This window comes from Oryx dammah, unplaced genomic scaffold (assembly GCF_014754425.2).
Source record: "Oryx dammah isolate SB20612 unplaced genomic scaffold, SCBI_Odam_1.1 HiC_scaffold_25, whole genome shotgun sequence".
Lineage (NCBI taxonomy): Eukaryota > Metazoa > Chordata > Mammalia > Artiodactyla > Bovidae > Oryx > Oryx dammah.
The window spans coordinates 11,338,212-11,351,846 of record NW_024070209.1 but is presented as its reverse complement, the minus strand read 5'-3'; the positions used below and the strand labels follow the sequence as shown (position 1 = coordinate 11,351,846).

At 44.3% G+C, this 13,635-nt stretch overlaps 1 protein-coding gene across 2 annotated transcripts in view; it reads right to left on the bottom strand.

Annotated features, from left to right (window-relative positions):
* The window catches only part of SFXN5 (sideroflexin 5), a 125,312-nt gene that overhangs the window by 77,215 nt on the left and 34,462 nt on the right, over positions 1-13,635 (bottom strand). For both annotated transcript variants that reach the window (XM_040223933.1, XM_040223932.1), the window contains exons 4-6: positions 6,892-6,918; positions 6,333-6,387; positions 4,146-4,171 (exon numbers count right to left, since the gene is read on the bottom strand). In XM_040223933.1, coding sequence (XP_040079867.1) covers positions 4,146-4,171; positions 6,333-6,387; positions 6,892-6,918 — 108 coding nt within the window. The remainder of the gene's footprint in view (positions 1-4,145; positions 4,172-6,332; positions 6,388-6,891; positions 6,919-13,635) is intronic.

The window sequence follows — 13,635 nt, the reverse complement described above, 5'->3', positions numbered from 1 at the left end:
GAATCCAGAAAAATGGTATTGATGAACCTATTTCCAGGGCAGGAGTAGAGGCACGACATAGAGAATGAACTTGCGGACACAGTAGGAGAAAGAGACGAATTGAGACAGTAGCATTGACATATACACTCCCATGTGTGAAACAGATCACTCAGCTCAGGGCTCTGTGATGACCTAGAGAGCTGGGATGGGGGTAGGGTGGGAGGGAAGCTCAAGACGGAGGGGATGTATGTATACTTAAAGCTGATTCATGTTGCTGTACATCAGAAACCAACACAAAATAGCAAAGCAATTATCCTCCAAATAAAAAATGTTTTAAAGAATAGTACTCGCTATGGGGTTTGGTTGTTTTTCTCTTTTTTGACAGATATTCTATTAAGTTAATGAACCTCCCCTCTAGACCTAAATAATCTTTTTTAAAAAATTATAAATGGAGTTATATTGTATCAAATGATTTTTCTGTATCTACTAAGTTATCACTTCTCCTTCAATTTAATTAACTAATACATTCTCTAATGTATTAGAGAATTTTTGGCAAATACCATTTTTGGTAAATATTATATGATATATTTTAATACATTGCTGGATTCAACTTGTTATTATTTCATTTAGACTATTTATGTATAATTTCATAAGTGATATTGGCCTAAAATTTTTCTTTCTTATATCTGCTTATTTGATATTGATCTCAAAGTGCCTCATAAAGGAATTGGGGAACATTTCCTCTTTTTTATTCTCTTTAAAGAGTTTTGTAAAGATTGAATTTGGCTATTCCTTTGAGTGTATTCACCTGAAAGATCATAAGAGCCTAATGGTAAGTTCTGGTTTGTTTGTTACTTCTTTGGTGCATACATTTTAAGCAACTGATCTAATTTCTTTCTCTTTACAGATCTTTTCAAATCCTGTATTTCTTCTTGTTAGGCAGTTTTTGGTAATCTATACTTTTTTAGAAATGTATCCATTTTTCCTAAGTCTTCAAATTTACTGCCTCAGATTGCTCAGTGCATTCTGATCTTTTAAACTTCTATTATAGGTTTAATTATTCTGTCTTTTAGTCCTAGTATTGTTCATTTGTATCCTCTTTCTTTTTTCATGCTCAATATTGCCAGAAATGACTGTTTAATTACTCCTTGCAGAAAAGCTACAAATTTACCTTTAATATATATTTCCAACAATATCAAAACACATATGTACAAGAGTATCTATTCTTGCTTATTCATACTGGCAAAATAATGGAAACAATCTAAATGTCCATATGTAGGAAAATAGTGGAGTGGGTAGCCAGTCCCTTCTGCAGGGGATTTCCCAACCCAGGGATTGAACGCAGGGTCTCCCACACTGCAGGCAGGTGGAAGCCATGTAAGAAAACAGTTGAGTAAATTATGGGACTTCCACATAGTAGATTATTATGCAGCTATTTAAAAAAAGAATGAGGAAGATCTCTATAAACTGATATACTGTGATTTCCAAGGTATGTCGTTAAGTGAAAAAAACATTAGACAAAGGGTTATACAGTATGCTGCTGCTGCTGCTGCTAAGTCGCTTCAGTCGTGTCCGACTCTGTGCGACCCCATAAGACGGCAGCCCAACAGGCTCCCCCGTCCCTGGGATTCTCCAGGCAAGAACACTGGAGTGGGTTGCCATTTCCTTCTCCAATGCATGAAAGTGAAAACTGAAAGTGAAGTCGCTCAGTCGTGTCCGACTCCTAGCGACCCCATGGACTGCAGCCCTCCCAGGCTCCTCCGTCCATGGGATTTGCCAGGCAAGAATACTGGAGTGGGTTGCCATTGCCTTCTCCGTATATAGTATGCTACCTTTTATAAAAAAGAAAGGAAAATATATTTGCATTTGCTTATTTTTACAAAAAGAAATAGAAGCATAAGATTATTTACTTAGAGAGGATGAGTGGGAAGGACCTCCCATGAAGGTTAGAGAGGGAAATGGAATTGTATTATGCCTTGTTAATATAGCTAGGTGGTAAAGAACATGCCTCCTAATGCAGGAGACATAAGAGACACAGGTTCAATCGCTGGATAGGGAAGATCCGCTAGGGAAGGAAATGACAACCCACTCCAGTATTCTTGCCTAGAGAATCCCATGGACCGAGGAGCTGGTGGGTCACAAAAAGTTGGACACAACTGAAACGACTTAGCACAAAGCACGCAATATAGCTTTGACTTTTGAATTATGTTGATATTTTATATAGTTTCAAAAATAAATCAATAAGAATGGGGAAACATCTGAAATTCAATGGCAACAGAAACAAATAAACCTAACTATATCTCAAATAAATGACATATACACACAGAAGAAAATAATTCAAATAACTTTTGAATACAGTCCTCTAACTATATGCTCTATATGTAGGATCTATTCCATGGACAAAAAGAGCTTCAAAGAAATCTTGAGGCTTATTTAGTACATTTTGGTGGATTAATATATGTTTGAGTGGCATTAATGCAGAAATGCTGAAGTTCTTTTATTTGTATATACAAGATTTTGTAACTGAATAAATACATTGTTGTATTCTCACTCAGGGAGAAGAAAGATTGTAGATATGGAACGGAAGGAGGATGTTGGATTGGAATTAGATATATTAGTCTGAAGTCATGATTTTTAAAAAGTTGTATGTCCTAGATCTGTCTGCTAAGAGGGGCTAGAAGCAATGACACTCCAGTGACAATGAGCACAGTGAGCATACCTAGATAGCTAGATATTGGTTTCTAAATACCATTCCCCTCTGAAGGGAATCAGGCTCTTTGGAGAAATGGATGAGCCCAGGTCCAGAGCAGAGAATCTACAAGATGAGTTTGGAATATCCATACATTGTGCCAGTAAGTATTGAAGTACACATTCAAAGAATAAAAAACATGTCATGTCAAATGGACAGAAAAATTGCCTTAAGGGTCTCTACTGGTCAAATTTAGCACAATTTTTATATAAAAATGAATAATGACAAAAGTAAATTATTATCCATGGAACACAAAAAATATATAAGACTATACTGATAATTTTAAAAAACAAGAAAGTGGGAGGTAGAAGGGAAGACCCTTATTTATAGGAGGCTATAAATTAATAAATATAGAATGATATTTATGAAATAAACAGGAAATTTTAGACTAGGTAAATATCCTGTTCCCAGTCATTTTTCACTTAGTGGTTTTAACATCTGTTGGCATCTTGGCCATCAGTTTAGGCTAATATGAAAAAAGTTACTATAAACATTTATGTATAGATTTTGTACGGAGATGTGTATTTACTTTTCTTAAAGTAAATACCTGAATGTAGGATTGCTGACTCACATTGTAAGCGTATGTTTAATTTTATAAGAAACTGCGATATCATTTTACACATACACCTGTGCTGAACCCAGTTCTGATTCTAGGATCACATCTCTCACTTAGCTGTTATCTCTTTGGCCTCCTAGGTAAAATATAAGAGAACTGAGGATGTGTGGTGGAATATTATGCAGCAATGAACTAGAACAAGTTAATACTACATATAACAATAAGGCTCATAAACAGCTGAATGAGGGAAGCCAGGCCCCCCAAAACGTAAATTTATATAAATGATTCCATTTATATAAAGTTTGATAACAGGCAAAATGAGAATATAATGAAGGAAATCAGAAAAGTGGTTCCCTGTGAAGATAGAGACCGAGAGGGGTTCACGAGAGCTTTCTGAGATGCTGATAATGCTGTTTATCTAAGTGATGTTTACTTTGCTGAGCTCACTTTGTGAAAATTTATCAAGCTGTACATTTATGATAAATGCAACCTCTCTGTACATTGGTTTTATTCCAATATAAAAAAAATTTTGAATAAACTTAATCTCGATTTCAAAACTGAACAAAAATAGCTGAGTTCTTCAGCTTTCAGAAGGCATCCTTACTTTCTGACTTCCCAAGCTCCCTGAAAAAACTTCCCTGTAATCAAACCAGCAAGTCCTAATTACTGACAATCTATGGGAAAAGGTTTGATAACACACATCAAGAGAATTAAAAAGAAATACATGATGCTTTCTACAAAAATTCCCCTCCAGGAGTTTATCCTAAATCAGCAACTCACTCAAATATTTATGAATGGTGATGTAAAGCTACACATTAAAAAACATTTTAGAAAAGAAAACCCTTTGAAGGTAATACTTACAATTGGCGTCCCAAAAGGAATGTAACCTGTGAGAGGACAGAGAAGAGTCAAGCTGTATAATCCTCTGCCCCACCTGCCTTTCAACCGAGATGCCACAGACTTCTGACCTTGATCTTAGCAGTGGCCCCAAGGAAAGGGCTCGGGTCAGTTAAGCAGGAGGCATCTCCAGCCCCCAGCCCTTCTCCCAGCTCAGCCCTCCCCAGGACAGAGGGCTCCCCTGTGTCCCCCAACCTCTTTGTCTCTGTTCCCCTCAGTTCTCATTCTGCTCCAAAACCAGGGCCCCCACTCCTGCAGGGGGCCACCCACGGCTGGGGCGCTGGCACTCTGCACTTGGTGGTCCTCCCACGACCTCCTCCGTGACGTCCATGTCCCTGCCCACACTCTCCACAGTGTCTCTGAAGGCCCCGGAATGTCCTCCACCTTCCCTCATCTTGCCTTTCTAAAACACCCTTACTTTCCTGGCATTATGACCATTACTGGAGACTTCGTGCCAGAGCTCTTTGAATCTCTAGGTCCCTGGCTGGACAGCCTCAACAGATCAGGAAGGGCTTGCGTGCAGTGCCGCTGGGCCCCGGGCTCCACCTCATGGCTGCCCACGGCCTCGGCCTGTGACACGGCTCCCTCCTTTACACTCACTGCTGTAGGTGGGCATCCTCCTGTCCCAGCCTCTAGCTCCCAGCAGCCAGTCAGCTGCTGGCCACGCAGCAGGGAAGCACACCTGTATGGGTCACTTCAGAGCAAACGTTGGTCTCCTGTGTATGCATACCAGGAGACCGCTCTCCTACCCACACCACTGGAGAGAGGCCCAAAGACTGAGGAGAGAATTGCAGGATAAGTTTCTCAGCGGGAGAGCCTGCTATGGCCCCGTGCAGGTACTTCGGAGCACCCACAGCCACGGCTACAAGAACCTTCGTTGCCTTGGAGTTCCTCACGGCCAGGCCAGGGTCACCGGGCACTAACTGCCCCGGTTTACACAGTGACATCACCTGGCTGGCTATATTGCCCCACCCTCATGAGGTCAGGCTCTCTGCGGGTGGGGACGCTGACTCACCTCCTGGACTGAGAACCTCCCTCGGTGGGGCTTCCCAAGGCAGCAGTCAGCCGCCCTGCCACCCGCCCCGCACCACCCTGGGAACTGGCGTGGAGGAGGCGGCAGCACCCTGCTGTGAGACTGGCCTCTGTTTTGTGACTCTGGACAAGGACCTTAGCTTCTCAGAACTGGAGGCAGGGCAACCACGCCGGCCCCAGCCGGAGTACAGGCAAGGGCTTTCTAGGCCACTAAGCTGTACATAAGCTGTGCGTCGCTCAGTTGGTAAAGAATCTGCCTGCAATGCAGGAGGCCCTGCTTCAATTCTTGGGTCGGGATGATCCCCTGGAGAAGGGATAGGCTCCCCACTCCAGTATTCTTGGGCTTCCCTTGTGACTCAGCTGGTACCCGGGTTCGATCCCTGGGTTGGGAAGATCCCCGGAGAAGGGAAAGTCTCCCCACTCCAGTATTCCGGCCTGGAGAATTCCATGGACTGTATAGTCCATGGGATCGCAAAGAGTTGGACAGGACCGAGCAACTTTCACTTTCAAGCTGTACATAGAGCTGTCCCTCTAGTGGCCACAGTGTGGGGACTTCCTGGGGGCAGGGATCTTAGACACATTCTCCCATTGCCCCCTCTGCCCTCTGGTCTCCGTGCAATGGGAATCTGCCTCCCTGTGTGTGCAGCGGTGCAAACTCAGCCTGTACATGCAGAGGGCAGGTTAAAAGTAGGATCAGAGACAAGGGAGTTAGACTGGGGATTTACTGCATGAAAGGGCTGAGCAGGGAGCGGGGCTTGGAAGGAAGGCATGCTGTGTGCACAGGTAAGAGAGGAGTGACTCACGGAAGGCAGGGCTGCCGTAACAAACGCCACCCTGAAGCTGCCACTAGGTAAGTGAGAGGGGTATCAGCCTGGGGTGGGGGCACCAGATTTACCTGTGGATGCCTGGACTCCATCCCAACTGCTCAGGCAGAGAAGACAGACAGACACATTTCAAACGCTCCATAGGCTGGCCAGTCTTGTACAGCTGAGCCAAAATGACCTTGCAGGTGCAGGTGTGGCCGTGTGTGCAACAGGATGTAACATCCGGATGCCCTTGGAGCCGTGACCCTCGAGAGTGGCCCAAACTGAGAAGAACCAGAGGGTCCCGAGGGCTTACCTGACATTCTAAAAGGCATGAAGATCTTCTCATTGGTGTCCGGGTGTAGAATAGCCTGGCAAGAACAGGGAACAGGGCATAGGGTGACAACTGGGGAGGGAGAAGGGACGTGGGAGAAGAGAGGAGGAGGAGGTAAGGGAGCCCCCCCCAGGGGAGACCCCAGTGGCCTGTAGCTGTATCCCACCTTGCCTTGTGGCTGGTCAGTCCTTCCTACCATTTGGGCAAGAAAAAACCAAACAAGGGCCACAGGCGGAGCTTCCCCTCCTGACAAATGCTCAAGCCGAATGCAGGCAGAGCAGACCATGTCTACCTTGCAGGCCCTCTGTCCCCCATGCCATGCGCACAAGAAACACGAGGATTCATGAAGAGAACCCACAGGGAAGGCTCTCAGGGGGCCCAGGGAAAGGCAGACTGACCTGAGCTCTAGTCTTCAGAGATTCAGGCCTGGATGCAGAGCAAGAAGGAAGCAGGTGGGGTGGGGTGGGGTGGGGGCAGGGCGGGGCAGGGTTTCAGAGGTCAGCAGAAGGGAACGAAGGAAAGGAGTCCAAAATGGAATTACCTGCTTGATTTTCTGTGCGCTCCAGAGCTGGAAAGGAGGAAGGGAGAAAAAGAAAGGAAAAGAAAAGGAACAAAGATGAAAAGCACACATTAGTTTAAGGTCTCAAAGCCCCATTTACTAACCAGGGGCTCCATCTCAAAGGGCTTTAGAGGCTCAGACTGTTTAGAGGCAACCAGCTGCCCCTGGTTGCCCCAGCTTCCCTGGACTGGGGGCGGGTGGCATCACCAGGAAGGAAGGCCAGCGATCCCAGAAGAGCAGAGCTGGGGGGACTCACCCAGACTATTTAAACCAAGGGATCTCAACTCTGACTGTGCTGTAAAATTACTTGAAGAATTCTTCCAGCATGTTCCTAACACTCCCTGGTTCATTTTAAGGTATAGATAGGTAAGAAGCCCTGATTTAAATGAAGATACTTTTCACTTAAGTACCTTCATTTCATTTCATTAGGTAGATACTTCAGCTGTCTCCCAGAATCACAAGACATGGCATAATTTTTCAGAGCTAGACAGACTGCCTGGATCCCTGGATTTGCCACTTCTACCTCTGAGGCTCAATTTCCTCATCTGTAAGATGGGGATAATAGCTGGGCTCTAACGTTGTTGAAGAGGCATATGAAAAGTGCCCAGAGCAGTGCTGGACACACAGTAGATGCTTTACAAGTGCTAAATCTTATAGATATTATTATTCTTATTCTTGTTATCGTTATAAGAAGGTTGTGCACTTTCACACGAATGAGGAGGTTGTTTCTTCCAGCGCAGTGTGGGGACAGGCTACAGGAACAGAACAATTTGTCAATTTCTTCAAATAATAAAAAATACTGTATTTCATTGACTCTGCTGCTGCTGCTAAGTCGCTTCAGTTGTGTCCGACTCTGTGCGACCCCATAGACGGCAGCCCACCAGGCTCCCCGTCCCTGGGATTCTCCAGGCAAGAACACTGGAGTGGGTTGCCATTTCCTTCTCCAATGCAGGAAAGTGAAAAGTGAAAATGGAGTCGCTCAGTCGTGTCCGACCCTCAGCGACCCCATGGACTGCAGCCTTCCAGGCTCCTCTGTCCATGGGATTTTCCAGGCAAGAGTACTGGAGTGGGGTACCATTGCCTTCTCCTCATTGACTCTAAGACATCATTTATTCTAAGATATACTAATTGTGCCACTAAGAAAGAAAACCATGGCATAATACCATGATGTCCATCAGTTAAAAGATTCACCCCATTTAAGAGATGATAATATGTGATAAAATAACCTTTTGGAATCAAGAAAATATGGCAAGTAAAAATGTACACTGTGGGCAAATGAAAGGCCAGTGCATCTTTACTGGATCAAGAAGGGTATGAGGTAAGAGGGGCAACCGGGTAAGCATTGATGTTCAACATGTATAATATCATGTAAGAATCGAATCGCCAGTCTATGTCCGATGCAGGATATGGCATGCTTGGGGCTGGTACACTGGGATGACCCAGAGAGTTGTTGTGGGGAGGGGGGTGGGAGGAGGGTTCATGTTTGGGAATGCATGTACACCCGTGGTGGATTCATGTCAATGTATGGCAAAACCAATACAGAATTGTAAAGTAAAATAAAAAATAAAAAAAATTTTATCTATGCACCCATCCATCTGTAGAATTTTGCAGTTAGTTTTCTCTTTAACTTACCCCCACTCATAACCATAAGCATGTAATTGTTCTCAAATGCAAATTTGAGTATAATAAATGTCTTACTTGCCTCAAGATGATGTAAAAAAATAAAAAATAAAAAAATAAAGTTTTATAATGGAATAGTTATGCTTCATTTATATGGCAATGTCATCTGGGATATAAATTAAGCTGCAGAATGCTGCTACTGCTGCTGCTGCTATAATAGAATTATAAAATTGACATACAGCTTGTCTGCTACTTACAATGAGGTTATGTCCCAATAAACCCATTGTAAGTTGAAATTATCATTGTCAAAAATGCATTTACTGTTAATACATCAAGCCTACTGAACAACATAGCTTAGCCTGGCCCATCTTAAAAGGGCACAGAACACTTACATTAGCCTACAGTTGAGCAAAATCATCTAACACAGAGGCTATTTTATAATATAGTACTGAATATCTCATGTAATTCATTGCATACTGTACTGAAAGGGAAAAACATACTGGCTGTGTGGGTACAGAATGGTTCTAAGTATATTGGTGGTTCCCCCCTTGATCTCGTGGCTGACTGGGAACTGCGGCTCACTGTCTGTCCAGCATCACAAAAGGATATCAGACCATGCATCGCTAGCTAGGAAAAGATCAATATTCACAATTCAAAGCACAGTTTCTCTGGATGCATATCATTTTCATACCATCATCAAGTCTGTAAACTGTAAGTTGAGCCATCGTAAGTCAAGGACCATCTGTATTAAAGTTTATGCTTTTACCAACAGTCGAGTCCTTAAGTCTAATTCACAGTCTAATCACTCTGATTTTAGATACATTTCAAACATATTTGATTGTCTGCTATTCCATATCCAGAAAGATTAGAGGCAGTAGATTTTTTTAAAAATTATAATTGAGGAACAGAGGGGACTAAAGAAAGAAAAACCAAATGTAGAATCACTGTTAGCCAAAGACAGTATGTGAGAGCATAACAGTAGAGAAGTAAAAAAAATGATAATAGGTTGATCTTTCGTTGCTCAAAGAGTGCCTTGCTGAAGTGCAACCCACCAAGTCCCAGCACTGAACCAGGTGTGACCCCAGGCCCTGGGCACAAACTCCCGACACCCAAGGCTCTCCACCCCAAGTCAGAATCCCCTACATCCGTGTCCCCTCACCCTGTGGGGTCATGGCCTAGATCCTTGGAGCAGGGTTCTGCCTTTGAGTGCTGGCCACAGCATCTCCCAGAGCCGTGCACACAGCAAACCTAAGCCTATTTAAAAAACAAACAAACAAACAAACAAGATGTCTTCATACAATTCGTATAAATAAAGAAAAAGATCCCCCGCCTGATGAACAGCCTGGGCTGAAAACACTGATCTAAGACATTAAAGAGCAGGTATTAGAACCAGCAATCTACATTCCTATCACCTACTGGATGTGTGACCCTGGGCAAATTACTTTGCCTCCATGCCTGTTTCTCCATCAAACAATAGGTTGTTGTAAGGACTATGCTTGATGCTCCCAGCAGCTGGCGTTTCCCTTTGGGTACACAGCTAAGTCTATGCTTTCCATTCTCCCCACGGCCAGGTGGGCTCACACGACCAGGTGCTGATGGGCTGTAGGTAGAAATGGAGTTCGCCACTTCCAGGTTTGGCCCCAGCGCCTCCCACAGAGGAGCCAGTGGAGGCCGGTGAGGCTCTAGAAGAAGGGGAAGCTGCACGGTGAAAGGGGCCTGGCTCCTGGACAACAGCAGGCGCTGGGCCCCCGGGTGGCACTGGACTCCGGCCTGAGTAAGATGCAGACCTTACTGTCTAAGCCCCAAGTCCACGGGTTTTGTTACAGCACTCGGCTTACACTGACCAACACAGAAGTTCCCTGAGACATGTATGTAAACCTGAATACTTGGCCCATAGATCATGCTCCATAAATGCCTGACATAAAGGGGAAGTCAGTCAAATGAGCAGTATTTTTCAAAGAACTTAATTATTTCTAAATAAATTCATCTCTGTTGTTTCATTCCTACAACATGAGTAGATCACATCACACAAAGCAACTCATCTCAGAGAGACTAAGTGACTCAGCCGTGGTTCCAGAGGCCTGGTGGCAGGACGAAGATGGAGGCCTCGTGGCCTCCAGACTCGTGTGCCCCCTGTTCTCTGGAGCAGACTGACGTCTGGTCTGGCCAGGGTGACAGCCAGACCTGAGGCACGAGAAGAGGAAGAGGACCTTGGCTGACGTCACCTGAGGTCCCAGAACCTCCCTTTGCCACTGGGCAGCAGATGTGCTTCCCCAGCACCTGTTCCTCCTCCCCTTCCCCGGGAAGACTAGCCAAGGAACACTTGCTACCCATGGCTGCATCTGTGTCCCTCAAGTTCAAGGGCTGCCTCCTCCATTCCCACCCAGCGATGGGAGACTCAGGCAGGTGCTGGCTCAGCAGCAAAAGCCGAGTTCAGCAGGGATGTCAGCAGGTAAGGCCAGGAGGCCAGAGCTCACAGACATATTCCCTCCCCACAACGACACCCACACACACGTTGTGGGCAGGCCAGTGCCACAGATAAGAGGCAATGGCCCTGTTAACTATTTGAGTCTCACACTCAGAAAACTGTTTCCATAAGACAGATGAGAAAAGCAAAGCTCAGCCACACCCAAGTTCTCACAGGTGGAGCCAGAACTTCAGGTTACGATCTGTGACTTAGATTCCTTCATTCATCTTCATTCATTCGTTCATGTTTAGTGAACAAGTGCTATGTGTCAAACATCTTTCTGAGGGCTTTGTACATATTAACTTATTAATCTTCTCAATACCCCTATGCGGCAAGGAGTAGTGTATCTCCCATTTTATAGATGTGGAGACTGAGGCACTGAGAGGTTCAGTGATTTGCCCAAAGTCCCACAGTAGCACTGGGATTTGAACCCAGGCCATCTGGTTCCATAATCCCCACCTAAATCCCTGTGCACACATCTCTAAATGCTGGCACACCAGTTCACACTGTTCTGTCCCTTAAGGCATCTAGTATAATCTGGAGATCTTTCTACATCAGAACATGGAGAGCAGTCTTATTCTTCCTAACAGAAACAGAGAAAGAATATATAAACTTCACCCTATTCAGTTCAGTTAAGTTCAGTCGCTCAATCATGTTTGACTCTTTGCAACCCCATGGACTGCAGCATGTCAGGCCTCCCTGTCCATCACCAGCTCCCAGAGCTTGCTAAAACTCATGTCCATTGAGTCAATGACGCCATCCAACCATCTCATCCTGTTGTCGTCTTCTCCTCCTGCCTTCAATCTTTCCCAGCATAAGGGTCTTTTCCAATGAGTCAGTTCTTTCCACCAGGTGGCCAAAGTATTCATCCAACCATCTCATCCTCTGTTGTCCCCTTCTCCTCCTGCCTTCATTCTTTCCCAGCATAAGGGTCTTTTCCAATGAGTCAGTTCTTTCCACCAGGTGGCCAAAGTATTGGAGCTTCATTTTCAGCATCAGTCCTTCCAATGAATATTCAGGACTGATTTCCTTTAGGATTGACTGGTTTGATATCCTTGCAGTCCAAAGGACTTTCCAGAGTCTTCTCCAACATCACAGTTCAAAAGCATCAATTCTGTGCTCAGCTTTCTTTATGGTCCAACTCTCACATCCATACATGACTACTGGAAAAACCATAGTTTGACGATATGGATCTTTGTTAGCAAAGTAATGTCTCTGCTTTTTAATATGCTGTCTAGGTTGGTCATAGCTTTTCTTCCAAAGAGCAAGCGTCTTTTAATTTCATGGCTGCAGTCACCATCTGCAGTGATTTTGGAGCCCAAGAAAATAAAGTCTGTCACTGTTTCCATTGTTGCCCATCTATTTGCCATGAAGTGATGAGACTGGATGCCACAATCTTAGTTTTTTGAATGTTGAGTTTTAAGCCAGCTTTTTCACTCTCTTCTTTCACTTTCATCGAAGGCTCTTCAGTTCCTCTTCGCTTTCTGCCATAAGAGTAGTGTCATCTGCATATCTGAGGTGATTGATATTTCTCCCAGCAATCTTGATTCCAGCTTGTGCTTCTTCCAGCCCTGCGTTTCTCATGATGTACTCTGCATATAAGTTAAATAAGCAGGGTGACAATATACAGCCTTGACGTACTCCTTTCCCGATTTGGAACCAGTCTGTTGTTCCGTGTCTGGTTCTAGCTGTTGCTTCTTGACCTGCATACAGGACTTTTAAGCTATTTCCAATCTTTTATTGTGGTAAAATAGAAATAATAAAATGTACCATTTAACCATTTTTAAGTGGAAGTTCAGTGGCATTAAGTACATCCACATTGTTGTACAGCCATCACCACCATCCATCTCCAGAATTTTTTCACCTTCCTCAACTGAAACTCTGTACCCAGTAAGTACTAACTCCCAAATCCTCCTCCCCTCAGGTCCAGGGAACTACCATTCTACTCTCTTGTCTCTTTGAATTTAACCACTCTAGATATTTCATATAAGTAGAATGATACAACATTTGTCCTTCTGTGACTGTCTCATCTTTTGCTATTATGACCCTACTCCAGTGAATGTCCCTAGAGTTACCACCATTATATCAATAACATTTAAAAGAAAAGGATGAATGTATGCAGATATCTCTGGCAGGATATAGAAGAAACCGATCCTTACTCTAGGGAGAAGTGAGAAATTGGCACACAGGGAAAGGGAAACATTCTATATTCTATTTTCTTTTGACACCTTTAGCATTCAGCAGATTGTTAGTGTTGGTGGTTTACTCACTAAGTTGTATTCAACTCTTGCGACCCCATGAACTCTTCAGTCAGTCAGTTCAGTCGCTCAGTCGTGTCCAACTCTTTGTGACCCCATGAATTGCAGCATGCCAGGCCTCCCTGTCCATCACCAACTTCCAGAGTTCACTCAAACTAACGTCCATCAAGTCGGTGATGCCATCCAGCCATCTCATCCTCTGTCATCCCCTTTTCCTCCTGCCCCCAATCCCTCCCAGCATCACAGTCTTTTCCAATGAGTCGACTCTTCGCATGAGGTGGCCAAAGTACTGGAGTTTCAGCTTTAGCATCATTCCCTCCAAAGAAATCCCAGGGCTGATCTCCTTCAGAATGGACTGGTTGGATCTCCTTGCAGTCCAAG